Consider the following 26,905-nt stretch of genomic DNA (forward strand, 5'->3'; position numbering starts at 1 on the left):
AAGGCAGAGACATTGAAACCCAGTGACGATTCAGAAACTCTTATTCCTCCAGAAACCCCAGAAAGTAAGGCAGGACTGATGACCAGAAAACCCGCCGACTCCTGAGTCACCTGGGGGTCACCTGAGGCGGGATCAGCAAACTACATCCCTTTGGACATTTGTCTGTTTTTGTAAATAAAGTTTTACTGGAAACCAGCCACACCCATTCACTTGCATACAGTCCTTCTGTGCTACAGTCACAGAACTGAGAGAGACTGCACGGCTGGCAAAGCCTGAAATATTTACTGATACTGTCTGGCCTTTTAAGAAAAAAATACGCCAACCCCTGATGCCTGGAGCTACAGCTGTCAAAGGAAGGGGACAGACACCTGCCCTCCTTCTGCTTTATGGAGCTGAGGACAAACTCGACTAGCTGGAGAAGTGACCTGGGTACAGAGGGAGAATCGAAAATAACTGAAAAAGAGAAAGACCTTCACACCTAGACCCCAAATATACAGAACCCCTAGGGCTTAAAGATTTGGATGATGTGAAACCTGACACTGGGCTGTCCCACTAACTGCAGCTCCTTCCACGCAGCCAGAAGCACCCCGAGACTAGGCCCCGCCTCTCGCAATGTGCCGTCCCCGGGCAGAAAGCTCGTTGTAGGCTCCGTGCCTGACTTTCAGCAGATTTGATTAGGATCTCCCCAGGCCCTGAGCACACAGTGAGTATCAGAGTGTTTTAGATGCCTGGCCATCCATGGGCACATGACAAGATGCTCAACATCGCTAATTATTAGAGAAATGCAAATCAAAACTACAATGAGGTATCACCTCACAGCGGTCAGAATGGCCATCATCAAAATATCTACAAACAATAAATGCTGGAGAGGGTGTGGAGAAAAGGGAACCCTCTTACACTGTTGGTGGGGAGGTAAATTGATACAGCCACTATGCAGAACAGTATGGAGCTTCCTCAAAAAACTAAAACTAGAACTACCATATGGTCCAGCAATCCCACTACTGGGCATATATCCAGACAATTCAAAAAGATACATGCACCCCCTAGCAGCACTATTCACAATGGCCAAGACATGGAAACCACCTATGACATGGAAACAACAACAAGTGAACTTATCTAGGAAACAGAAATAGACTCACAGACATAGAGGACAGACTTGTGGTTGCCAAGGGTGTGGGGGAAGGACAGGGATGGATTGGGAGTTTGGGGTTAGAAGATGCAAACTGTTATATATAGAATGGATAAAGAACAAGGTCCTGTTGTATAGCACAGGGAACTATAGTCAATATCCTGCAATAAATCATAATGGAAAAGAATAAAAAATAAAATCAAAATAAATGCCCGGCCATAGGCAGCTGCAGCCCTTGGATGGTCTACTCTTTAAGGTAACTCAAGGATTATCATTCTTCTCTACCCCAAATGGAATAATGAGGAGGCCTTAGGTTAGCAGAACAGAGACAGGTAGGTTTTCTAAGAATCATAAATGACAAGACATTTATTTCTGCCGGGAGCTATTTCAGCATAACTTTCTTCTTCTTATTGAGAGTAAGAGACAAAAAACAACATGTCAGAAGCACCGAGAGAGCCGTGCAGGCAGACACACACAACGCCCAGTCTGAGCTGCCACCTCTTACCCCTCACAGGACCAATAGAGTTGCTCAGAGCATAGCGCAAGATCCTCTCCTCCCGGTTGTACAGGACAAACACGCTGTCCACTGAGAGCTGCTGGGTGCTGGGCAGGGCCGGCCGGGAGTCGTCGTGGACGCACTCCTGGAAGGTGATGGTCTGGCGCCACTGGTAAGTGTGGACGTGAGAAGGGGCAGTGCCATCCCGCTCGGGTTCCATCACTGTGTACTCCCGGGTGGAGGACGATGTGATCACTGGATGCGGGAGGGAAGCAGGGAGACAAGGCAGGGACACAAAGGAGAGATCTTGAGGATACAAGAGGCTTAGTCAAGGGCTCTAAAACCATCAGCAGTATTCTCTGCCTATACTGCTACTAGATGAGAGATCGGACGGAACAGGATACGTAAAACTATTTATTTCAGCACTGGGACTCATTCTGCCACCTAGATTTCCCATACTATTATTGATGTTATTTGCATTAGAAATAGTTACTGCTTTTTCTCATCAAGTGCTTCTCTATAAGTTCCTAAGTCACCCAGAACCAACCCAGAGTTTAAGGCTCTGATGGAAAGAGCACGGGCTTGGAGGGAAAGACACCTGAACTCACACCTTGCCCCTTCGCTCACAAGGTGTGTGATCATAGGCCAGTTACTAACTTCTTTATCCTCTGTTTCCTTTCCGACATGGGCTGGGGTGAGGATGAGATAACGTATGTAAAATTTCTGGGATCAAGCAGGCTAATACCCTTATTAAGACACACCACCATTTACGGAGCATTTACCACGCGACTAGCAGAGTGCTAACTGCTTTTTATGGGTTATCTCACTTAGGATTCAATAAATAGAGGCTGCTATAAATAACCCTAGATTAAACGGTTCTCTGATATATAAAAATGAGACACTAATAGGTTTCAGTAGCCAATTTCTATAAATTACTAAAGAGCCGTGAGCAGATCTCAATAGAGAAGGGAAAGTCTTCCCCACTTAGAAGACAGCTCGCTTTTCACCCATACAATGAAAATCTCAACTTCCTATTTTAAAAAAAAGTATAGAAGACTCTTTATATCTGTGTGCTCTGTGGTAGTTCATAATCAAAGCCAGAGGATACATAAAAGATTAGTGTAAGCTGCCTCCTGTCCAGTTCCCACGTGCTGGGCTGCCAGAAACACCATCTGGTCGTAGCCTGACTTGCAGACCGGGGTGCTGCGGCTCCTTGCACCTCCTACTCACCCACTCGTTTTCCCCAGGAGAGCCGGAGTAAGCCACAGAGCCATGGGAATTGGTACAACCATTCTGGATGGCCATTTAATAAGGGCCTTTAAAGAGTCTCCATTGTTTGACTCGGCACTTCTATTTCTAGGAATTCGGTCAGAAAAGAATCAGAAATGTGGTCAAGATTTATGATGAAGGTGATTATTTCAACTCATTATGAGAAGGAAAAATTGGAAATAACCTAAGCTTTAGAAAAGAGAATGGTTTACATTGATAGCCATACAACAGAATGGTAGAGATTCATTAAAAAGTGTTTGCAAAGCCTAGAATGAAACTATCAAGTATTCATAATTTGATGCTAACTGGAAAAGTGAAGATACAATAATGTGGTATGACTGAAATTATGTAAATAGAAACTATATACTTGACTGTAGAGTATACAGTAGTATTGCATCAATGTTAAATTTCCTGATTTTGATGAGTGTACTGGGACCGTGTGAGAGGATGTTCTTGTCCTTAGGAAGAACACGTGAAATATTTAGGGAATGATGGATCATGGTGCCTACAACTTACTCTCCAAAAAAAACCTCATATATATATATGTATGTATGCGAGAGAGAATGATAAACAAATGTAGCAAAATGTTAACAACTGGTGAGGCTGGGTAAATGATATGTGGAAATTGCTATTTTCAACTTTTCTGTAAATTTGAAACTTAAAAAGTACATACAGATGTATATTATAATAAAATTATACTGTTTTGAAATTATATAATATGGTGAGATTTTATGTTGGGGTATTATTTTTGTTGGTATATATACATATGTTGGGATATTTTTTACATGGAAGGAAAAGGCTGAAAGGAAATACACTTAATCTAATAATAATTGTGTCCTGGTTTTACATCTGTAAGTTATGCTTATTTTCTTTTCTGCCCTCAATTCTCTCCAATGAGTGCACGATATCTATTAGAGAAAAGGTGATTTGTATAAGGTACCCCCTGCACTTCCCTCTCCAAAGGCCAGGAGATAGCATGAGCTCAGGGCTGGAGCCTGTGGGTGACGCTGGCCCAGGACACGGCGCTGGCCCGGGACGCGGCGCTGCGGCTCACCCTGGTGAGAGTAGTGGTAGAGCTCCGTGTAGGGCTCGATGTGCACCGAGGAGCCGAAGGTGATCTGCGGCACTCGGCCCTCCAGCTCCGTGTCGATGGTCAGGTGTCCGTGCTCGTCAATACCGCTGAACTGCTGCTTAATGAACAACTTGTCCGGGTGCCCCACAAAGGTCACCTCAGCCTGGCGGGTGAATTCGCCCCCTGCAAAGCAAGGTCAGTCTGTCACGTTGCTGTCAGGGAAGCCACCCTCATGCCCACCCTGGGCTCACTGTGGGGACAGGCTCACACCTCCTCTGCAGATACTTTAGTTTGGTTAGTAGAAATGGGGCTGTTGACACCAAGGACAGAGCTGGGACATCCATATGGCCCAACTGAGTCACGCGCAAGAAACAGAAGCTGCTTGCCAGCTGCAAACCAGCATCTGAGATGGGTGGGCTCATGGCTTGTGCTGGAAAAAGCAGGGGATAGGAGTTGGACTCCCAGCTGTGCTGGGTACTGGTTGGGTGAGCCTGAACAAGTTACTTAACCTCACGGGAGCCTCCATTTCCTGATGATGAAAGAGGGATACAATCTGTCTTGGGGAAATTAGATAAGTATGTTAAAACGTCCTCTGCCAAACATCATGTGCTCCAGGACGTCGGCTGTGGGAATGACTACTGTAACAGCTAAGCCCTGGTCAGGACGGGCCACTTGTTCAGGGCAAACTACCACCAGACCCAGAAACCATCCTAGGAGCACATACTAAGGTGCTGGCTCAGGATCTCCCCTTGGTCTGGGCAGGGAGGCAGCCCCCGACAAGCAGGAAAAAATACCCCCCCTCCTTCCAGCTTCCTCCCTTTGCCACCTTTGCAGACTCCTGATAGCAGAGCTGACAGCTATTTCATGATATGTGAAAAGTACATGAAATTTACATTGCAGTGCCCATGAAGAATTTCATTCCAACACAGACATGATCATTCATTTGCATATTATCTTTGGTGCTTTCGCTCGACGACGACAAAGTTGAAGACAGTTAGTCCCCTACATACGGATGAGTTCTGTTCCGAGAGCGCATGCGTAAGTCCAATACGTTCGTAAGTCCAACAAAGTTAGCCTAGGTACCCAACTAACACAATCCGCTATCTAGGACTGTACTGTAATAGGTTTACAATGCTTTTCACATAAATAATACATAAAAAAATTAAAAAATAAAGAAAACATTTTTAATCTTACAGTACCGTACCTTTAAAAGTACAGTAGTACGAGCTACATCACCGCTGCTTTTACGCTTGCTTCCAGACATCCTGGGCTTGAAATGAAGATACTGTACTACCGTACTCTATACAGTACTGTACAGTGAAGTACACAAAAGCACAACCACTTGTAGAGGATGCACTCACGTGACAATGTACGCCAGGCATGTGAACTAACTTACGTGATTGGACATGCAAACGTAGGTTCGCATCTTTGAAAGTTCGCAACTTGAAGGTTCGTATGTAGGGGACTTACTGTAGCTGCAACGGAGCCCGAATAGCCTAAAACATTTAGGCAAAGCTTAAAATATTTACTAAATGGCCCTTTGCAGAAAAAGTTGGACAACTCCTGCTTTATAGCCCCCAGGTCCCAGGCAGATTACCAGCTGATAACACAGGGGCAGTTAAGAAGGACCATTGTAGTAACAAAGATTTGCTGTTGTAGGGAATTTGTAAAGACTCCCTCAGCCTCCCTGAAGTTGATGTAAGTTACAAAGGACCATCCATTTAAGTCAACCCATATTCAAGGCAACACCAATATGAAATGCTGTGCAGCCAAGGAGTAGGATCTGTGGGTCTGGCCACAAAGCTCAACTACGTCTGCAAAGGGAAGAGCATGTGTTTGCAAGAGAGCCTGAACATCGTTATGATACTCAGGGTACACATGCCTGTGGGAGAGGGAGAAAAAACATTGGGCCATAAATAAGGTATCTTATACCCTTTTCAAATATATATCCTCTCCTTTCTTAAAAGGTCCACATTTCAGGAAGTTAGGTATTTATGTTCTGTAACTTTGGGAAGGGTATCTGTGCAAAGCCTACAGACGCTGCTCTCAGCTGTGTTTTCATGGTAAAGCCGTGGCTGAAGCTACAGTGAGGCTAGGGGTGTTGGAGAAGGCAGGTCTAGGTAGTCAGAGGCGGCGGCTATGTACCTGTGCCCCAGGAACAGCAGTCTCCAGGTCCTGGGAGCGGCCAGAGATGAAGGATACAGGCTCCTCCAGCCAAGCAGTTCCAGGAAAGGGCCTCCAGCACAGGGGGACCAGCCTCAGCACAGCATGGGAGAGGCCACCACTGCTCCAGGGAAGCATCTCCTCTGCTCCCACCCACCGACAATCTGCCCACATGTCCCCTAAAGACTGAACTTTCCCCTACGGGACACGGTCTCTAAGCAGCTCCAAGGAAACTCAGCTTTCCTAAGACTCGTGAGGATTATGCTTATCAGGCTGACTTTACCAGCTAGAAATGACAGGTTCCTTTTCTCCAAGCAGATACTGAGGAAATGTCAAATGTCAGTTTCAGATTAGTTGGGAATTTGGAGGCAGGCTGGATAAGTAGAAGAAGCCCCATACTTTGGGTTGTGAGGATATAGGAGCAAACATCACTTGCTCTGCCTAAATCTAAATCTCCACCCTGAAATCGCTCCCTGATCAAAATGCAATTCTAGACAGTCTTAGTTAATGTATATTAATTGAAAAACTTCTTGATAATTTTACCTCAACACCTTATTTCCAGAGCCACAAAATGCTTATCGGTAAGTTACTTGCAGACATGGAGTTCCCTTTCCATTCACCCCAGCCCGTTAATTTTAAGGTCTGATGTCAGTTACCTGTGATGCTAAACCCATTCTTGAATCCATCTTGCTCCACGGCAAACATCCATCCAATGATGCCTCCGATAGGGGCCAGAGGAAGCAGAGAGTACCCGATGGTCTCAGGAATGGTGCTGATGGCTGTGTAGGAGCGCCCATGGTTCATTACCACGTAGGAGTGTAGGTCGGTGTTCTCAAAGACAATGGGAACTTGGCTGTTCCCCACAAAGACCTTCCCTTTCACCTTGCCGTTAACTCTCTGGGGGGTACCTGAGTGAGAAACAAAGAAAGCAGGCAGCCCTTCAGAATAGAATAGTATGTCTGGTAGGATCTGTACCTATAAAAGCAAAGAGCCAAACAGTGCTGGGGTAAAGGGCTTTGGGGTAAGTGAAAGCAGCTCTTCTTCCCAAAAAGGCAGTTCCTATGGCTGTGTCTATGAGCCTTACAAATTCCAATTTTCTTCCTCTCTTCCACGCTGATGGATAATGGACAGCAGAAAAGTGAGACCCATTGTTTGATGGAGGAAGGTCTGAGGCAAATAAAACGATCTCATAACAGTATCATGGGTGGTCTACAACTAGGTGACATAAATGTCTCACTTTTGAGAGTATCAGGGACAGAATTAGTCATTTCACTGGGACAGTAGGGCTAAACTGGATGGGACATTTGGTTGCCTGATCTGTAACACATCTTAAAGAGCATCTCCGGCTCAAACATAGGACTGCCAGTCTGAGTCCTGGACCTTCACTCAAGCCAAGCCAGACAGAAGTGGCCACAGCGGATATCGAAGGCCACACAAATACGCCCTCTGACCCAGAACCAGCTTGTGGGCTGGGGTGTGTCTATTGTTGATTGCTCCATTTAGCCAACTAGGAAAGATGTGAAACTTACTATGGCATATTTAAAAGCTTTCTTCATAAATTGCTAAATAGTATATGTATAGGACACCATTTTTGAAAATCACATTAATGATAAAAGTTAGCATACACTTAGGGGCAAATATCTGAAGAGATGTACACAAAACTGCTACCAGTGGCTAACTCAGGGCCATATTGGTGAACTTTCATTTTCTATACTATATATCTCTATAATGTTCAAATATTTATAACTTGCATATATTATTGTTTAATCGGGAAAAGATAAGCTCTCAAGAAATTAAGTTGTTCTTGTATTTGAATAAGAAAATTGAAGGTTACCACATGACCCAGCAATTCCAGCTCCTAGGTATATACCAAGAGAACAGAAAACATATGTCCACACAAAAACTTGTACACGGATGTTCTTAGCAGCATTATTCACGACAGCCAAAAAGGGAAAGCACCCAAATGTTCATCAATTGATGAATGGATAAACAGAATGTGGTATATCCATGAAATGGATATTATTTCACTAGAAAAAAGGGATGAGGTACCCGATACATGCTAAAACATGGATGCACCTTGGAAACATCATGCTAAGTGAAAGAAGCCAAACACAAAGGTCCCCCGTTGCAAGATTCCATTTATATGAAATATCCAGAACAGGAAAACCCGTGTTGACAGACAGAGACTGGGGATGAGGATAAATTGAGGGTGACTGCTAAGAGATCCAGGGTTTCCTTCTGGAGCGATGAAAATGCTCTAAAATTAGAGTCGGTCGTTGCACCACTTAGTTAATATACTAAAAAGAACCAAATGGTATACTTTAAGTGACTGTGTTACTTACATCTTTAAAAAAAAACAAAACTGAAGCAAGAGGTAAGTAAGTCACCCTGGACTGTTCAGGTTTGATGGTAGAAATTCTATCACTTACTGATTGTACATATCGTGTTTCTCTTCCTAGATTATAAATGTCTAGAGACAAGACTTTCGCACCCAACTCCCTGGCTCCGTCTTAGCAGAGGTTTCTGTGCACAGTAAGTTCTCAGTAAAGTTTGTAGAATAACCTGAGACAAACGAGCCCTCATCTGAGCATGGTCACCAGCGTTCTGAAGACTTTCTGCTGTGTTCAGTATGCCTTAGCTGCTAAACGGGGTCACTGAGGGACTTCCCTAGCGGTCCAGAAGTTAAGACTCCACGCTCCCACTGCAGCGGGCATGGGTTCCATCCCTGGCCAGGGAACTAAGAGTCTGCATGCCGTGTGGTGCGGCCCCCAAAAATAAAATAAAATAAAATAAAATATAAAATAAACAGGTTCACTGACAAGCCAAGGCAGACTCGACACAGAGTATTTCTGCAAACAAACTATGTCATTACACTGGGGGATGCTGTGACGTTAGAAGGCTAATATCAAAAAATGCCGCCCCCAAACAATTACAGAAATAAGCAGGAAACCCAGGGGGAAGGAAACCAAATCTTTTTCCACCAAACTTGGAGCTAGAAAACTATTTCAAAAGTAGCAAGACTCCAAAAGAATATTTAAACCACAAAACTATGACGGGGCGTGTACAGAAGGTGAAAAAACGTAGCCGAGCAATCTGTCACATCTGAGCTTCCTGCCAAATGCAGCCTATCGGCATTTTCAGTCTGATACCTGGCACAGAAAGAGCTAATGAGATTTTTGCTCTTTGAGAAGAAAGGTTCACTGTAGATTGTGGAAGCTGCTCCCAGGGTGAGAGAAATATAAAAGCCAAGCCTAAAACAAAGCAGCAAAGGTACACCATCCCTGGGGCAGTGGGCTTTGGAAGCAAACAGACAACACATTTATAAACGTTAAAAACATCCCCCCAAATTGATACGCAACGTATCCAAAATTTTCTTTCGTTGCTGCAGATAGCATTTAACCATCTAACTGTGACCTAGGAGGGAACTTTTTTATTTTAGCAAATTAAAATAACTGATTTCACTTTAGCTATGGCAGGGGATCTGAAAAAACAGAAAAGCACTCCTCCAACTGAGTTTTATTCAGTTGTATTGTGTGAAGCAGTTGAGGCTCCTCATTAAACACACGAGGAAAATGACAGGTGACAAGTGAGGTGACTTGGCATCTGAAGGAACAAATGTTCAGTATGGTCGGTTTGGGTTTTGTTTTAATTCTGGTTTATGGCCTCAGGTTCCCATAGGTCTCCCTCTTGAAGTAAACTCTTATCCGGACCCTCTAGACTTTTGCAGAGAAGATTCTTCTGACCCGCTGAGAATGTCAAGACTGGTTGGTCCTTTTCCGGGGGCAGAGCTCAGAACTGATGCCAGCCCACTGACGCCAGCTGAGTCCCTTTTGGAGTGGGCCCACAATGGGTCTGGGCTCCAGAGTTAGCTGTGATGCACCTGTTATGCTCCTCTATCACCACGTTGGGATTCCAGGGGCATGAGGACAGGTCTTTACCCGCTACATACTTTGGTTTCCACCAGCCCACTGTGGCCTTGCTGGAGTTGAACCACCATAAGGATGGTCTGAGTGATGCCAAAAGAAAAGGTTTGAAAGAAGCGGAGGAAAATGGGGGGCACTGACAATTCGTGGTCCAGGCTGCATAATTTCAACACTTCAGCCTTTGTCTCACGCTATAGGGACAGTTGTGAAGATGGGCTCCCAATGGCCGTCATTTCAGAGATGGAGAAACAGCACAGGAAAGAAAGAGACCTCCCCTTATTAGAAAAAAAGGACACTCCCCAGGACCACACCCCCAGTAGAAAAATACTGGCAAGAACGGGGAATGAGAGATCAACTATCATTGCCCGACTGAAAATACCACCCCCGTTTAGAGATCTAGGTAAAGGAAAGATTTTTCAAAACAAGCCACCAAGGGGCTTCCCTGGTGGCGCAGTGGTTGAGAGTCCGCCTGCCGATACAGGGGACATGGGTTCGTGCCCCGGTCTGGGAAGATCCCACATGCTGCGGAGCGGCTGGGCCCGTGAGCCATGGCCGCTGAGCCTGCGCGTCCGGAGCCTGTGCTCCGCATAAGGGAGAGGCCACAACAGTGAGAAGCCCGAGTACCACAAAAAAAAAACAAAAAAACAAGCACCGAAACAAGAACTCCACTCCTCCCCCTTTCTCCCCCTTCAAAGGGAACAGACAGAAGCAAAGTACCTTCTGCAACACACTGCCGGCCGTTCCCCGTGTAGCCGGAAACACAGCTGCAACAGAAGCCGGTGGCAAAGTCCCTGCACTCTGCATGCACAGAGCACTGGTGTCTGTTGTTGGCACACGTCTGGCGGGAATCTGTGTTGTAGCTGAAAACTGCTTGGAGAGAACACAGCACACCTGTAAGCGCTTCACAGGGCTCTGGACCAGGAGGCTTTCTGACCCTACGCCCTCAGCTGTGCAAGACTTGACATCTGCTCAGGCAATTCAGACCCAGGGCTCTCTACCTGTAGCCACTTAAATAGTATAGTGGTTCTATTATTCAAACCACCAAAGCAAATGGGTCTAAAGGGAGTTTGAGAAATCACAAGGGTGAATTCTTTAAAAATGCTATAATCCAATGTCCTCAGTATCACGGAATCAATATTAGGTGACTGCCACCCAATGTCAATCTTAATATGGCATCCATCTAATGTCGTCAGATCCGCTTCACATTTTGGGCAGGAGGGACCTTAAAATTTTTAAAAATTATCTTTTATTGTGGTAAAATATCTATAACACAAAGTGCCATTTTAACAAGCTTAAAGTATTTTTTAAAAACTTTGACCCTTGGGCTTCCCTGGTGGCGCAGTGGTTGAGAGTCCGCCTGCCGATGCAGGGGACGCAGGTTCGTGCCCCGGTCTGGGAAGATCCCACATGCCGCGGAGCGGCTGCGCCCGTGAGCCATGGCCGCTGAGCCTGCACGTTCGGAGCCTGTGCTCCGCAACGGGAGAGACCACAGCAGTGAGAGGCCCGCGTACCGCAAAAAAAAAAAAAAAAAAAAAATTGACCCTTTCTTCTCACCAGGGGATAAATCCTAAGCTCTTGAGTCAAAAGCTAGTTAGAAATAATTCCTCAGTCATACCTGGTCTAAAAGCCTCTGACCCAAGAAACAAGAATTTCTCCCTATTTTAAATGTCTCCCTCCCAGGTTCATTTTATTGGATGATAAACTAGCTCATTAAACTCAAAAATCCAGGGCAAATTAATTTGGGATGAAGTTCAAAAACACAAAAGGGGATGAACTTTTATAGGGGATAATGACCTACTTTATAAATGACTGTTATGAGTGAAGAGAAAAGTAAAGTTTAACTCCAGGAAGATTCCATGAGTCCTACATACCCAGAAGGGAATTTCCTGTATTTATAAAGATGGCGTTTGGAGCTGAAAATACTTGGGCCCTGAGCTGAACGCATGTGATGCTACTGATTGCTTAAGCCCAGCTCCCAGTGGGTCTGTTATGGTCGACGTATCTGTGGGTGACTATTCAAATCACACCAGGAATGCACTGCTGGCTACAGAAGACTGACCTTTCTAATAAAAACAGTGAAATAAGTGGGATCGAGGGCAGAAAAACATCTCTTTTAAACACAGTTAGGGCTCAAATCTAGGCTTTTCTTTTTACTAGTACCAAGGAATATACAACCATAAGTTGCTGGGGCTAGCTATGCTCTCATTTAAGTGATGACTTCACAAATGAGAATTTCAGAGACATGTATGTGGGGTGAAAGCAGGATGAGACTCAAAACTCACCCTGAAGGTAAACATATGTGCCGGTAAACATATGCAATCCATCTTGGGGCGACCACTCTGAGGCCCAGCTATAAGAGCTGAGTGCGACGTGCTAGGTGTCAGCATTACCCCAGGAAATCCAGGGTGCCATGTGTATAAAGGGAGCCCTGAGACATGAACCACGTACTCATCATGTCACTAAGGGCAGCTTCTCCGTTTCTGTGCCTCAGAGGTAAGTAAGCACACTACCCCCGGCCACCAGATACTGTCCATGCTTTGGGATACTCGATAAGAACATCCGACTATTGCTACGAGACAAATCACAAGTAAGGAGAAATAAAAATGGGTGAATAATGTGGAACTGAGTAGATGTTTTGAGGGCCTTCATAGCTGAAGCAGTTGTGCGTCACAGTAAACATCATTTAAAGGCTTGGACCGTCCCCCTGATAGGAATCTTAATGGATTATAGGTCAACCTGAAGGGCAAAAAAATAATGAACACAGTCTAGTTCAAATGTTTTTTATAAGACAAATCAAAGCATGCTGGGGTTCCAGTGGTTTTCCCTGAAAATGTAGCAAAAATCTGATATAATACAGTTGATTACAAGATATTGTGCTTTAAAACCATCCTCAAAAAGGGGATCTACTTATTTTGTAGTTTTAAACGTTCACAAACTAACTCTGATACTGAGAGGGCCCAGGAGGAAAAATCATCAACCATCCCCCTTCCAAAACCAAGAGGAAATAAATTTCAAAGATAAACCGTGTCAATAGCCAAAAGAGCTTCTAAAATGTTTTTTCAGGTGGGTGAATATACTACTGATCTCAGAAGTCACAAATAAGGAAGGAAATCTGACTATCAAAATAATTCTAAAGCACTTTTCTCTTTAAAACAGAAAAAAAAAAAGAAAGAATAATAGAAGACTTGAAAGAGGACATGTTCTACAGTCTCCATAACCCCAGCCCTAATGGCCAGATCCCTTGGAGTCTCTGAAGCCTTCAGGCCCATCGACCGATGCTCTGCAGCTGCGAGTTCCACCCCTCCTTCCCCAGGCGCTCATCCTTACAAACCACCAAATAATGAGCACAGCTGACACCCCGCCAGCAACGCTCCCCTGTCTGGAAACCCAAGTATCCAAGAAGGTACCACCTGCAACATAAATGGCCTTACCAACTCCTGTTTCCTCAACTTCATCCACATCTATGACCTGTGGTTGCTGCTGGGGAAACCTCTCTGCTGGCAGCTGGAAAGATCTGGTCCTCTCCGTGGGAGGTCCAGGGGATCTCTCAGTAGCCAGGCGGCGGGGGGGCAGGTCACTGGGCACGTTGTATGTGCCAGTGTCTCCCCTTCTCCGGGCCTCATAGGGGAAGGATGTGGTGCCCGTGTCCTCCAGGCTCAGAGGTGTCCCCGAGTCATAATCCTCATCACCATACTCTGCTCCATCGTCCAATCCCAGGTTCACGTCCGAGGGCACCACGCCACTGGCCGTGGCCGGACTCCCAATCTCAAACACCCAGATGCCCTGCTGCCCAGAGTTGCTGCTCCTAGGGGGAAGGACAGGCTTCTTGGAAACAGGCCAGCAACCCACAAACAGCCCCCAGCAACCAAGCAGAAGGAGCCCTGGGGATCCATGTCAATCTGAAACCCAACGCCTGCTTCTGCCCACAGCCTCGGTAGACGATGAGAGAGCAGATGCAGTCCTGTCTGGTCATCACTGAGCTGAGACCATCCAGGGGGAAACGGTGAGGCTGTATCCAATGGGCACAACCCTAGCAAAGGCTTAGTCTTGGCCACTCGAGAGGCACGCTTCAGGGACATTTTCAGGCCTTAAAATGCAATTTATAGGAATCACTGGTCATGTGCTTTACCATATAAGCAACCTGTTGACCGGAGTCATCCATTTTCTCAGTTATTCTCTTTCCAGGGCATGGTGTGATATGATAAGAACTGTGTATTTGGTCCTTGTCTCTGGTTCCGGCATACAATCCCTAAAATCCCTGTTATCTCTGGAGTGATAAGAGTGTCTTTTTGTATGCTAATGAGATGGCTGGTGGCTGGGGACCCTGGGTAGCTTCAGGATGGGGGCTGGTCACTAGGAAGAATAAGGCTTGGGGCTTCCCTGGTGGCGCAGTGGTTGAGAGTCCGCCTGCCGATGCAGGGGACACGGGTTCGTGCCCCAGTCCGGGAAGATCCCACATGCCGCGGAGCGGCTGCGCCCGTGAGCCATGGCCTCTGAGCCTGCGCGTCTGGAGCCTGTGCTCCGCAACGGGAGAGGCCACAACAGTGAGAGGCCCGCATACCGCAAAAAAAAAATAGAATAAGGCTTGATTACAGGGCTGGAATTTTCTTCCCCACGCCCTGACTTCCAGGGAGGGGGTGAGGAGTGGGGTTGGAGAATAGGTTAATCACCAATGGCCAATGGTTTACTCAATCATGCCTATGTAATAAAAATTCCTAAGTGATGAGATTGACAGAACTTTGGGGCTGGTGAACACATCAAGGGGCTAGGAGGGTGGTGAGCCCAGAGGAGACACGGAAGCCCCTCACCCACTCTTCCTCCCATACCTTGCCCTATGCATCTCTTCTATTTGTCTGTTCCTGAGTGTATCCTTTATAACACACTGGTCATAGTAAGGAAAGTGCTTTCCTGAGTTCTGTGAGCCATTCTAGCAAATTATCGAACTTGAGCAGGGGTTCATGGAGATCCCCGATTTATAGCTGGTTGATCAGAAGTGCAGGTGGCAACCCAGGACTTGCAGGGATGTCTGAAGTGGGGGCAGTTTTGTGGGACTGAGCCCTTAATCTGTGAGGTATGTGCTGACTCCAAGCAGTTAGTGTCAGAACTGAATCGAATTACAGGACACCTAGCTGGTGTCTAAAGAGTTGGAGAATTGGTTGGGGGAAAAACCCCACAAATTTGGTGTCAGAAGAGTTATGAGTGAAAATAGTACAGAGTTGGTTTATTAGAAATCCCAACACTGTTAGCTGTGGAACCTTGGACAGGTCTCAATTTACCTTTTTATGTTAAAAGTGTGTAGTGAAATACAAATGATATTGAGAATCTAAAGGCATTTTATAGTTATAAAATACAATAGAATAACCCTAATCTCTACTTCTTGCACCACCATTTTTACTGCTCTTCTGTGTGTGATTGGAAGTGTTCCTGTAAGAAATTATGTAAAATGACCAGCTCGTACAATGGAAAGAAGGGACATACACTACTTGGTAGAGAATACTGAGCAAAAGATTGGGGTTAGACAGGGAATGAGGAATCAAGAAAGTCCTGCAGAAATTGGACGTCTAATCAATCTGTCTGCTTGGGACTCAAATAAAGGCAGTGCTATGCAGGAGCTTGCTTGAACCAGCTGGTAAAAAATTAAAGTATATAAACTTACAATTAAATGATCTATATTAAAATGAGAGGCAATCAAAAAGATACATATACCCCAGTGTTCATTGCAGCACTATTTACAAGAGCCAGGACATGGAAGCAACCTAAATGTCCATTGACAGATGAATGGATAAAGAAGACGTGCTACATATATACAATGGAATATTACTCAGTCATAAAAAAGAACGAAATAATGCCATTTGCAGTGACATGGACGGATCTAGAGATTGTCATACTGAGTGAAGTAAGTAAGTCAGAGAAAGACAAATATCATGTGATATCGCTTATATGTGGAATCTAAAAAAAAAATAGTAATAAATAAACCTATTTGCAAAACAGAAATAGAGTCACAGAGGTAGAAAACAAACTTATGGTTACCAAGGGGGAAGGGCAGGGATAAATTGGGAGATTGGGATTGACATATACACACTACTATATATAAAAGAGATAACTAATAAGAACCTACTATATAGCACAGGGAACTCTACTCAATACTCTGTAATGACCTATATGGGAATAGAATCTAAAAATGAGTGGATATATATATGTATAATTGATTCACTCTGCTGTACAGCAGAAACTAACACAACATTGTAAATCAACTACAATAAAAATCAAAAGAAATAAAAGCAGAGGGAATAAATACTTGAAACTCATATTAGCTATGTTCTTCAAGTTATGTGAATCTACTGCACCTCTATGGTGAGAATACTGTATAATGGTTCACGTTTTCTCAACCCCAGGTTGAGCGACATGATGTGAGCAGCTGTAAACGGGCCATGGTAGGAGTTTTTACCCCACGGAAATAGGCAAATGCTATAAATGAAGGCTTCCCCAACCCACCTAAAGCCAGTTGCTAAGCATTTACCAGCACATCATTAAAGTGTAGAGGAGTTTTAGACTCAACTGGCAATATGAAATTGGGAGGGGTTTTCTCAGCCTTGGGGTCATAGCAGGACATAGTTTTGAATAACTTGTATTTCTAACTTTATACGTATAGAAGAGATGATAAAACTGTCTCAAATGAGAATGATATCTAAAAACTTGGATACCTGTTCATTCTAAGAGTATATTCCCTTGAGTTCATCAGAAAAACAAAGTACTCCATAATATTAAAATTATATACAAAATTTAAATCCATGGGAACATTTTCAGGTAATGTTCTATATTGCCCATTACATTATTCTTAATAAAACAGTCTTATAGACTGTTGTTTTAAATAGTCTTATAGACTAATGATAGTCTTATTAAGGGGAGAATCTACTGAAGAACAACAAAAAAAGCATACTTGGCCAAGTTTCCAATTGATTCTCTGTCATTAGCAAATACATTATAAGCTCCGTCACTCTTCCATATGAATCCTACTAAACCTTGGCTGAAAGCAACCACTGCGGGAACTTGGTTCTCATCCTTCTTTGAGAATGTCGTATAGAACTGCAGACCATCTTCAGGATAAAGGAAAATGGCGTAGGTGCTGGAATCAGAGGAGGCCAGAACAGCCTGGAATGTGTTTCTCTGTGAAGATGAGTTAAAATTCAGTTACTCAGGAAAATATCTACAGATCTTAAAATGTGCTCTTCACCAGATCGTATCTAAAAAATACAGAGATGGCAGTATTTACACCTTATTCTAAAGAAATACTTTTGTAGGACCAAGTATTCCAGGATAATTCCACTTAAATATCTCTAAAGCTATGTCAACATGAAATTTTCTAATTAATCAATGAATACTTTCTGCATAACCATGACCCTAAGGTTAATGAAAAACTATAGATGGCACCTCCAGGTAGTGGCCTAAATCTCATGCAACTTAGCAAATTCTTACCCACAGAATTTGTTTCCACAGCCATTAAACATATTCAACCACATTCATTATTTAGCTGATTGAGCCCAAGCACCGTGCAGTAAGAAAGAAAATGAGCTTTGAGAGAAAACAAATCTGGATCCAAATCCTGCTCTACTCCTCACTGACTGTGTGACCTTGGGCATGTTACCTAACCTCTCTGAACCTTGATCTGTGAATCTGTAAGATGGAGATAAAGCCACCTACGGCACAGAAATGTTAGGAGGACTACATGAGCTAGCATAGGAAGGGCCAGGCACAGAGAACATATTCCTAATGTTAGTACCTCTCCTACACACCAGGCATTGTCCTGAGCACTGTGAAGACGAATAAAAGTACGCGATCGCCGCACTTGAGAATTTATAGTCTAGGTGGGAAAACTGACATGTGAACAAAAACATTGCCAAATTGGAGGATAGATTCTGTAATGGAGTTGTGTGCAGGCGAAGTGCCCGATGCTGAGAGGAGTGGGGGCAGAGGAGGCGGAAAGAACAAGCAGGAGCTAGACACGTGCAGTGAGGGTCAGGGAGAGGCCATCGCAAGCAGAGAGCACAGCTAGTGCAAGAGACTGTGGGTAAAACAAACAAGCAAAAAGCCTCAGCAGGGAATTGCAAATAATCTGATACAGCTGCTGCAAGAGGGTGCAGAGAAGTAAGAGTGAGGGGAGATTTGGCCCGTGAAGCAGGCAAGAGCTCTGTACAAGGGGCTGGGCAGGTATCACTCAAGTGAAAAGGATGCACACTCGAGAAATTGAAGGTTTTAAACAGTTTTCAAGTACAGCACTCAGGCAGATACAGGTGGCAAAGCAAAACGTGTCAGACAGACTTCTCCAAAGTGTGCTCTATGGGATGCAATGTGTCTTATTTGGGAGGGAAAAGGGTATGGCCAAAAGGTTTGGGGATGACTAAATTAAACAAAATTAAGCAGGTTTCTGTACTATAGGACTTTCCAGAGTGAGTCACCATGAGGGAGATATAGCGTTAGCGCTTCCCAAACTTATTTGGTCTGAGGAGTCCTCTTCCTCAAGGAATGTCTGTGGGACCAGTGTTCTGTGGTACACACTTTGGGAACCACCAGCTGGGAATATCCCCCATCTAAAGGGAGTGCTTTTGGGCCTTTCAAGTTGCTCTCTACCCTGTAATGCTATAAAAATTAAACAATGGCGGAGCAAATTTATTTTTCCAAGGAGAAATCAAAGCATGTCCTAAAGAGTCACCTCAGATCTAGAGATGGCTTCTTCAAATATTCCCCCCTTCCTTCAAGGGCAAGTCCAAGCTCTACACACCCTAACACCTTTCCCAACCACTGCATCCACAGAGACTCCCATCCCTGGTTATGATGAAACTTGTTTCCTGAACCACCCACATGGTACAAATGGGTTTTGTCCCCCCAGCTAGAGTCTGGGTCTGGTCTTTATTTCTTCACATCTCTTGAGACTGCTTTATTAGTTTAACCTATCACTTCATATTAATAAATTCTCTATTTATCTAGAAGCCACCTCCCACTATCCACCACCCAACGTAAGAGCAGCTAGGGCTGTAATTTATCAGCCCTGTTCTTGCCATGTGGCAATCTTCTCAGGAATTGGCTTTCTTTACATCTAATCGTCATTACAGCATAGATTTAAGTAGCCCTGCAGATAAGGTTTTGGAAGTTTCAGACCTGCAATAAACAGCTTACTAGATTTTGCTTTGGATGTCTGCCCAATCTTTATCAATCGCATGGGTGTGGTGTACATCAGAGTAGCACAAACCAGAAGACCAAAGTGTACAAAGCCAACATATTAGGCTATTTGCCCTTGTGCCTGGGTGGGTGCTTACCTTGCCTTCCTGGGCAGGGTCCTTGCTGGGCCCTTGGTAGGGAGCCACGGATTCCCAAGTGACAACCACCACGCTACTGGGCTTGAAAGAGACTTCCGGGAACCCTCTCTGGACACACTCGGCTGCCAACTGAGTGACAGAGGGAGATAAGTCTTCCCGATAGTAAACCTTCCCAAGGCCATCTGTCGTGTCCAAGTCCGCCAGGAAAGGGGCGACTGCTCCGAAGGTCGGTGGGAATAGCCCAGGATGGGATTCTTCGGCTGGGGGCTCACTCATGGCAATAATGCCATTTGTGGTAATCTGTACAAAGCCAAACATCATTAAAAGGAGTGCAGAAACTTACAATCAAAAATTGGGAGCAACCCAAATACCCATCAGCAAGAGAACAGGTAAATAAATTCTGGCCATTTCATACAATAGAATACTATACAGTAATTTTTTTAAATACACAAAACAACACGAGTGAATCTCACAAATATTAAGCCAAGCAAAAGAATCCAGACACAGTATATGATTTCACTTATGTGAGATTCAAGAGGAAAACAGTGTAGTTCCGTTAACTGCAATTAATCTCAAATGTACACAATAGTTGCACTTGTAGAGTACGTAAAGATAAAATTATCTCAGCTCTTTTTTCCTTGAAAAAAGAAAGAAAGGAAAGGAAAAAAAAAAAGATGTGCAGAAACGACATCTTCTTCAGGGAGACTGAGCTCCCATTCACAGAATGCTGTCATAGTGTATCAAACATGACAGTTTGTCAAATACAAAAAAATTGGAGAAAGACATGATCCAGGACTGTAAAACTCAGCATTCTTTTCCTAGGGAGGACGGCCTGGTAGAAGGAACAGGGGCAAGAATCACAGGACCTGACTCTGGCATAGTCAGCAGACCTTGGACAAGGGTCTTAAACTTCGCATCTCAGGCTTCCCATGTGTGTGGTTTGTGGCACACGAAGGACCATTCAAACATAAGTCATCATCAAAGACTGTGTTCATTTACTCAACAGAGTAATCATTACAAACCAGGGCTGTGCTAAGCACTGTGGGTCCACAAATAAGTAGAACCCAGGCTCTGCCTTCAAGGCACCCACAATCCAGAAAGACATGGAGATGGACTTACACAAACAGATGATAAGACAATAAGCAAACAAGTGTCAAGAAGTAAACGTGAATGGGCCACGATGGTGGCGTTATTTTGAACAGATTAATGAATTAGATCAATAGCTAACATTTATTGAATGTTTACCATGTCCCAGACCTCTTATTAACATCTAATCCTCAGAAGAACCCCGTAAAACTAGCTATTACTATTATCCACATTTTTCTGAGGTGGAAAATGAGGTAAGTTAATCAATTTGTCCAAAGTTGCCAATAAGAGGCCTCACCGGGATTTGAACCCAAGGAGCCCGACTTCAAAGTCGGCCCTCTTGATCACTACATGTACAGCCTTCTTAAAACCAGTTATCACTTCTTGAAACCAGTTTATAGTCTGTGAAAAGATTTCACTGTTCTTATCCAGCTAAAACCCACATTCCCTGGGAAAATGGGGAAGGGACTACAGCCCCCTAGCAGTGGGCGTGCTTGGGCCTCTTTGAGCCCTTCCCACATCCTTGTTAGTGCACAGTTCACTGGTGACAGAGAACACCACGCCAGTGATCTTTTTACTTCTGGAGTCTATGAATTAAAAACAAAAAAAATCCCTAATCCAATGGGAGCGACTTTGCCTATGGCCCTAGTTTGAGCTTCAAGAGGCTACAGACTGGAAGAACACAGCAGCAAAGGGAGTTACAATTGTTCAGGAGTTCATGAGAAGGCCTGTGGGTTTTCCAGGTCACTTACTTATCCTTCCCACGGCCTTATCCTTCAGTCACTTCAGACCTCATTCCTAGAGAAGGGGGCAGCGGCCGACAAGAAGGAAAGGAACTTAAGACCAAACTCTACAACATGCCAAGAACCAGGTAAAAAGCTTCGATGTGATGGAGCCAATTTGGGTCCCGAGAAGGGAAAGGAACAGGTTTGAGAGTTAAGTGTGGACCTAGCAAGATCCTTCCTTTTTACCAAGTGTCACTGTCTGTTAACTGTTCAGGTGACGTATTTTCCATCATCACCTGGCACCAGCAATGATTTTCTAGAATGCATGGACAGGCCGCAGAGAAGGGAGTCAGGGAAGGAGCCTCGTCCAGCTGGTCTCCTGCCCTCTTCGCCTCCACCCCATCCAAACATCTCCCAGCACAAACATCCTGATTGGGTTGCCGTGTGGGAGCGTGGGAAACGGCTCACTTTCTCAAGCCACCAGAAGTTGGCAGTTACCAGTTGCCAGTGGGAAGTGATCACATGGAAGCCACATACAGACAACTTGGTTTTAAAAAGCTGTTTTCCAGTGAAATTTAAATCAGGCCAACAATTTTGAAAATGTTCCCGGTGCCTTACATTATTGAGAATCTGGGCACAGGAATTTCTATTTTCACAAGGAATGCTTTAGGAATTGAGTTTTTAGACAAGAAGCATGATGCCGTGCCTGCAAATGCTTTGGACAAAGACCAGATAACCCTCATTAGTATTAGTAGGAAAATTATTTTTCAGGCAGTTTTATGGCACATTCAACTCACTTGTCTATGATAATGAAGAAAGATGTCATATACAGAACACCCGGAAGTTTCATTTGATTCCTAAACTTCTTAGTAAACGTTTTCAGTTTTGTTTTTGTTTTTCTCCAAATGTAACAATTAATGGCCAACTTGATGAACGATATTCCTTTACATTTGGGTGCCAGGCTTATTTCACAAATCTGTCCAGCTCATGATACTCCTACTGGCCTAGTTCCTTTTCTCCGTCTTGTTCAAGTCGAGCAATTCAATAGAAGGGCAGGCGCACAAAGGGAAGGGTCTAAAAGGTGCTTAGGAGGCCAGGAGGACAGACCTGGGTACCACTGAGACAGGCTAGGACCTGGGACCCTCTACCGGGGGGCTTGCACTTGGACCTGGACAGACGTCTCCTCCAGCAAGAGAATACAAAGGCACTATAGGGGACTAAAAATAACTGTGTGCATGCGCAGTTGGGACAAATTATGAACAATACGATACAAAAAGGCCACAAACCAATCGCCACTTCTGAGGCCCCTGGAGCAAAGCAGGGTATTGCACATGCCCCCTGCACACAGCACCACCAAGGGGGTGGGTAGGCCACCTAAGCCACCCCTCAGGCCCGACCCACCAATCCGCTCCCACCCTCACCCCATTTAAGGGACCAGCTCACCGCGTCCCCCTAGGAGAACAAGCAAGGGCGCCTGTTTCTTGTTTTTACCCCTCAAGCTGCAGCACAAGTCCCACTAAAGCCTTGCCTGAGTTTCTTGTCTGGTTTTTTATCAATTTCTATTGATTAAAGAATCCAAGGACCGGGCTTCCCTGGTGGCGCAGTGGTTGGGAGTCCGCCTGCCGATGCAGGGGACAAGGGTTCGTGCCCCGGTCCGGGAAGATCCCACATGCCGCGGAGGGGCTGGGCCCGTGAGCCATGGTCGCTGAGCCTGCGCGTCCGGAGGCTGTGCTCCGCAACGGGAGAGGCCACAGCAGTGAGAGGCCCGCGTACCGCAAAAAAAAAAAAAAAAAAAAGAATCGAAGGACCCAGGTCGGTAACACCATCTCCAAAGGGACTAGTCTGGGCACCACAGAGAAAATCACACAGCCGCCTGTCCAGCTGCCCAGGGCTGTCGCCATAACAGCTCTTCACCCAGTTGCTTAAGCCAGGAAACCTGGCACGCGGCCTTGATTCCTTGCTCCTTCTCATCCCATGTCCTGTGTGTCCGGCCTCCAAAGTATACGGCACTTTCTCCATCCCTGCGACCACCAACATCCCTCTTCCCCACCTCCTGCACCCATATAACGGGCTCTTTCTCACCTCTTCCAGGGCTCAGCTGAAGTAATTAACACCTTCTAAGGGAGCCTCCTCCATCCATCCAGTGTAGGCTCCCCTGGCTGGCCCCTCCTCCTCCCTTCCCTCACGCCTGGCCCCCATTTATATCTCCGCCTCCTATTTGTGTCCTTCCGGGCACAGACCACAGATTGTAGAGATCTCACTGACTCGTCTGCCAGCTCTGGACGCTCTCCCCACCGCCACAGTACATCCCTTGCGGTGCAGGACCAGGTCCGTCTTGGTCTGTGCCATAGCTACAGAGCTTATCCCCTGCCTGGCACACTGAGCTCCCTCCCTTCCCGACTACCTCCAGGAAGTGCACAGGGGAGGTCCATAGGGATAAAGCCTCCCACCAAGACTGTGTTTTTGTTTTTGCGGTACGCGGACCTCTCACTGTTGTGGCCTCTCCCCTTGCGGAGCACAGGCTCCGGACGCGCAGGCTCAGCGGCCATGGCTCACGGGCCCAGCCGCTCCGCGGCATGTGGGATCTTCCCGGACCGGGGCACGAACCCGTGTCCCCTGCATCGGCAGGCGGACTCTCAACCACTGCGCCACCAGGGAAGCCCCCAAGGCTGTTTGAGAAATACTGCCTGGTGAGCTTCGAGAAGGGCCACAGCATTATGTGTCCGCGGTTCTCCCGCTGGAGTGCGACACTATTTACTAAAACACTTTGCATAAATGTGAACCGATAACTCAAGTCTGAGCAAGTCTCTAGATGTAACTACCACTTTACAGGAAATACGGGGGACAGAAGCACACTTAGAGGATAGCATAGGGATGTGACCAGCAACATCCAGAATATGGGACATCCTGAAGGACAAACACCCAGTTTCTTTAATAAATGCATGGAAAAAAGGTGAGGGGAACCTGTAGATTTCAGAAGTCGTGAGGTACCTATCGACTAGATGTGATGTGTGGTCTTCACCTGGATCCTGATTTAAACCAGTCAACTGAAAGGCCAAATAAAATATTTTATGAACCTATGTGATATTGGATGACATTAAGGAAATACTGTTAACTTTTTAGGTGTGATCATGATTTTGCAGGGTTTTTTTGTTTCTGTTTTTATTTTTGGCTGCGTTGGGTCTTTGTTGCTGCGCACGGGCTTTCTCTAGCTGCCGCGAGCGGGGTCTCCTCTTCGCTGCGGTGCGCGGGCTTCTCATTGCGGTAGCTTCTCTTGTTGCGGAGCACCAGGCTCTAGGCACGCGGGCTTCAGTAGTTGTGGCACGTGGGCTCAGTAGTTGTGGCACAGGGGCTTCGTTGCTCCGTGGCATGTGGGATCTTCCCGGACCAGGGCTCGAACCCATATCCCCTGCATTGGTAGGCGTATTCTTAACCACTGCACCACCAGGGAAGTCCCCGTTTTGTTTTTAAAAAGTCACTTTTTTAGAGATACATTCTGAAATATTTACAATGAAATAAAATGTTTAGGATTTGTTTAAAACCAATTCAGTTTAGGTAAGAGGGGAGAATATTAAGAATAGGTGGGGATATAGGTGAAACTAGACACACCATAAATGGATACATGTTGAAGCTGAGTGATTCATGAGACTGCATCATAATATTCTATTTGTGCATATGTTTAAAATTTTCAAAATGAACTTTAAAAAATAGATAATGAAGTGATGAATCTAAAGTTTAAAGTTTCTAAAGAAAGGCAGTTAACTTTTATAGCTAAGCCCACATGAATGCTCTGTGCGAGGAGGAGGGCCCATGTTCATTGTCTGAATTTCTCCTTCCCCAGACTTCCCCAGGTCCACCCCTTCCCTCACAACCCCTGCCTCACCTCTACCAGAGATTTTCAGGAATGTTAGTTGCACTGGGCGCGCTAGATTGTGTTAATGAGTAGAAGGTGCTGGTGAAAGCAGGTTTAGTAATTAACAGGAACCAAAAGTTGCAGACGCTTGAGGCACCAGGTGCAGGGCCCGGAGTCCAGAAAGAAACAATTATTAAACATAAGTATTATACAGCAGTCACCAGTATTATTTTCTGTTCACCACTTGTGCCAGCTGAAAAATTACGTGGATTATAGGACCAGGTTTTAGTTTTGATATGAATGTTGGTGAGGAAAAGTCTAGAATAGAAATAGATGCGCTGGAGCTTTTTTTTTTTTAATTGCTTACACTTCTCCAAACTCACCATGGTGTTTCACCTACTTAACACTGCGTGCTTTTGCATTTATGGTCCTCTCGGCCTTGAAGACCCTCACTCAGCTCCTGTCTGTGGCAAAGTCCCATTTCTCCCTGTGAAGCCCTCCTGCCCTCCCCAAGCAGGGTTTAGCACCAGCTCCTTTACATCTGCACCTCTCTCTATCTTTGGGCCATTTACAGGCCCAAAATGGAGTCGCTTATGCTAAGCCCCACATCACCAAACTGAGGCTTAATTATAGTTTCCAGTCTATATGGAATCTTAAACCAGTCAATCAGAAACCACCTGATCAGCACTAGTGAGGTCATCTGCTGGGTAGACCCCTGCCCTCCCCTAAAGAAAAGTAACTTTGCAATACTAGGACCTGCTTTTTTTGGCCAGATAACTTCCCTGTTCCCACTCCCTCCTGCCTATAAAAGTCTTTCATTTTGCATAGCTCCTCGGAGCTCCTTTCTATCTGCTAGATTGGATGCTGCCCGGTTCAAATCGATTTTTGCTCAAATAAATGCTTAAAAATTTTAATATGCCCCAGTTTATCTTTTAACAGTTCGCAATTAGCACCTTGGAGTCCTGACTTAGGAGCCCTGAGTCCCAGTGGCACCAGCACATTCCTTGCTGTGAATTATGTAATAGGGAAGAACAAATCTAACTCTATATTGGATCTGTTTCTTTCATTTTAACCTTGAAGCAATATACTCCAATAAAGATCTATTATTAAAAAACAAAACAAAAAAGAACGTTGCCTGTAGCCTGAAATATACAGGACAGCCCATTCTCAAGGCTTTGAACTTTAAAGGTATAACACTTCTCCATTCATATAGAGATAAAAAGTTGCAGAACAGAGAATAACATTTGTCCTGTTGGACGTTTATAGGAACATTGTCACCAGACCTACATGGACAGCTGCAAGAACAAAGGATTCTGGCACCAAGAAGTGGGCACCAACCAACCACACCCCCTTGCCTTTTGGTATAAAAGAAGCCCGAACCCTAACTCAGGGAAGATGGTTCTTTGGGACGCTAGTCCCCCATCTTCTCAGTCGGCTGGCTTTCCAAATAAAGTCACTATTCCTTGTCCCAACACCTCTCTCGATTTATTGGCCTGTCATTCAGCGAGCAGTATGAGCTTGGACTTGGTAACTATAACATGGCAAAACTCTTGTGAATTTTTTTTTTTTTTTTTTTTGTCCACACTGCACGGCTTGCAGGGTCTTAGTTTCCCAACCAGAGAGCGAACCCACGCCCCCTGCAATGGAAGCCCAGAGTCCTAACCACTGCACCGCCAGGGAAGTCCCAAAACTCCTATGAATTGAATGCATTCCTGAGAAAGTCTGTCTGTATTATTGAGGGCTAAAGTAATAATGATGACGATGATGACGATGTTATATTATTGTCTTAAGGTAACTCTAACCAAAAATTGCCTCGCTGAGGTTTTTGGTAGCGTAATAATACATTGCTTCTTTATTGAAAAACAGCTACCTCCA

The 26,905-nt window shown here is 45.1% G+C and overlaps 1 protein-coding gene across 2 annotated transcripts in view; it reads right to left on the reverse strand.

Annotated features, from left to right (window-relative positions):
- The window catches only part of NID1 (nidogen 1), a 96,976-nt gene that overhangs the window by 55,271 nt on the left and 14,800 nt on the right, over window positions 1-26,905 (reverse strand). The window contains exons 2-8 of one of the 2 annotated variants that reach the window (XM_022553117.3): window positions 19,367-19,666; window positions 16,993-17,219; window positions 13,484-13,857; window positions 10,770-10,922; window positions 6,786-7,037; window positions 3,949-4,149; window positions 1,635-1,880 (exon numbers count right to left, since the gene is read on the reverse strand). In XM_022553117.3, the coding sequence (XP_022408825.3) occupies window positions 1,635-1,880; window positions 3,949-4,149; window positions 6,786-7,037; window positions 10,770-10,922; window positions 13,484-13,857; window positions 16,993-17,219; window positions 19,367-19,666 (1,753 nt within the window). The remainder of the gene's footprint in view (window positions 1-1,634; window positions 1,881-3,948; window positions 4,150-6,785; window positions 7,038-10,769; window positions 10,923-13,483; window positions 13,858-16,992; window positions 17,220-19,366; window positions 19,667-26,905) is intronic. The other variant, XM_022553118.3, reaches the window with a different exon arrangement.

This window comes from Delphinapterus leucas, chromosome 16, assembly GCF_059928025.1.
Source record: "Delphinapterus leucas isolate spDelLeu-1000000601 "Yukka" chromosome 16, BTC_Dleu_Yukka2, whole genome shotgun sequence".
NCBI lineage: Eukaryota > Metazoa > Chordata > Mammalia > Artiodactyla > Monodontidae > Delphinapterus > Delphinapterus leucas.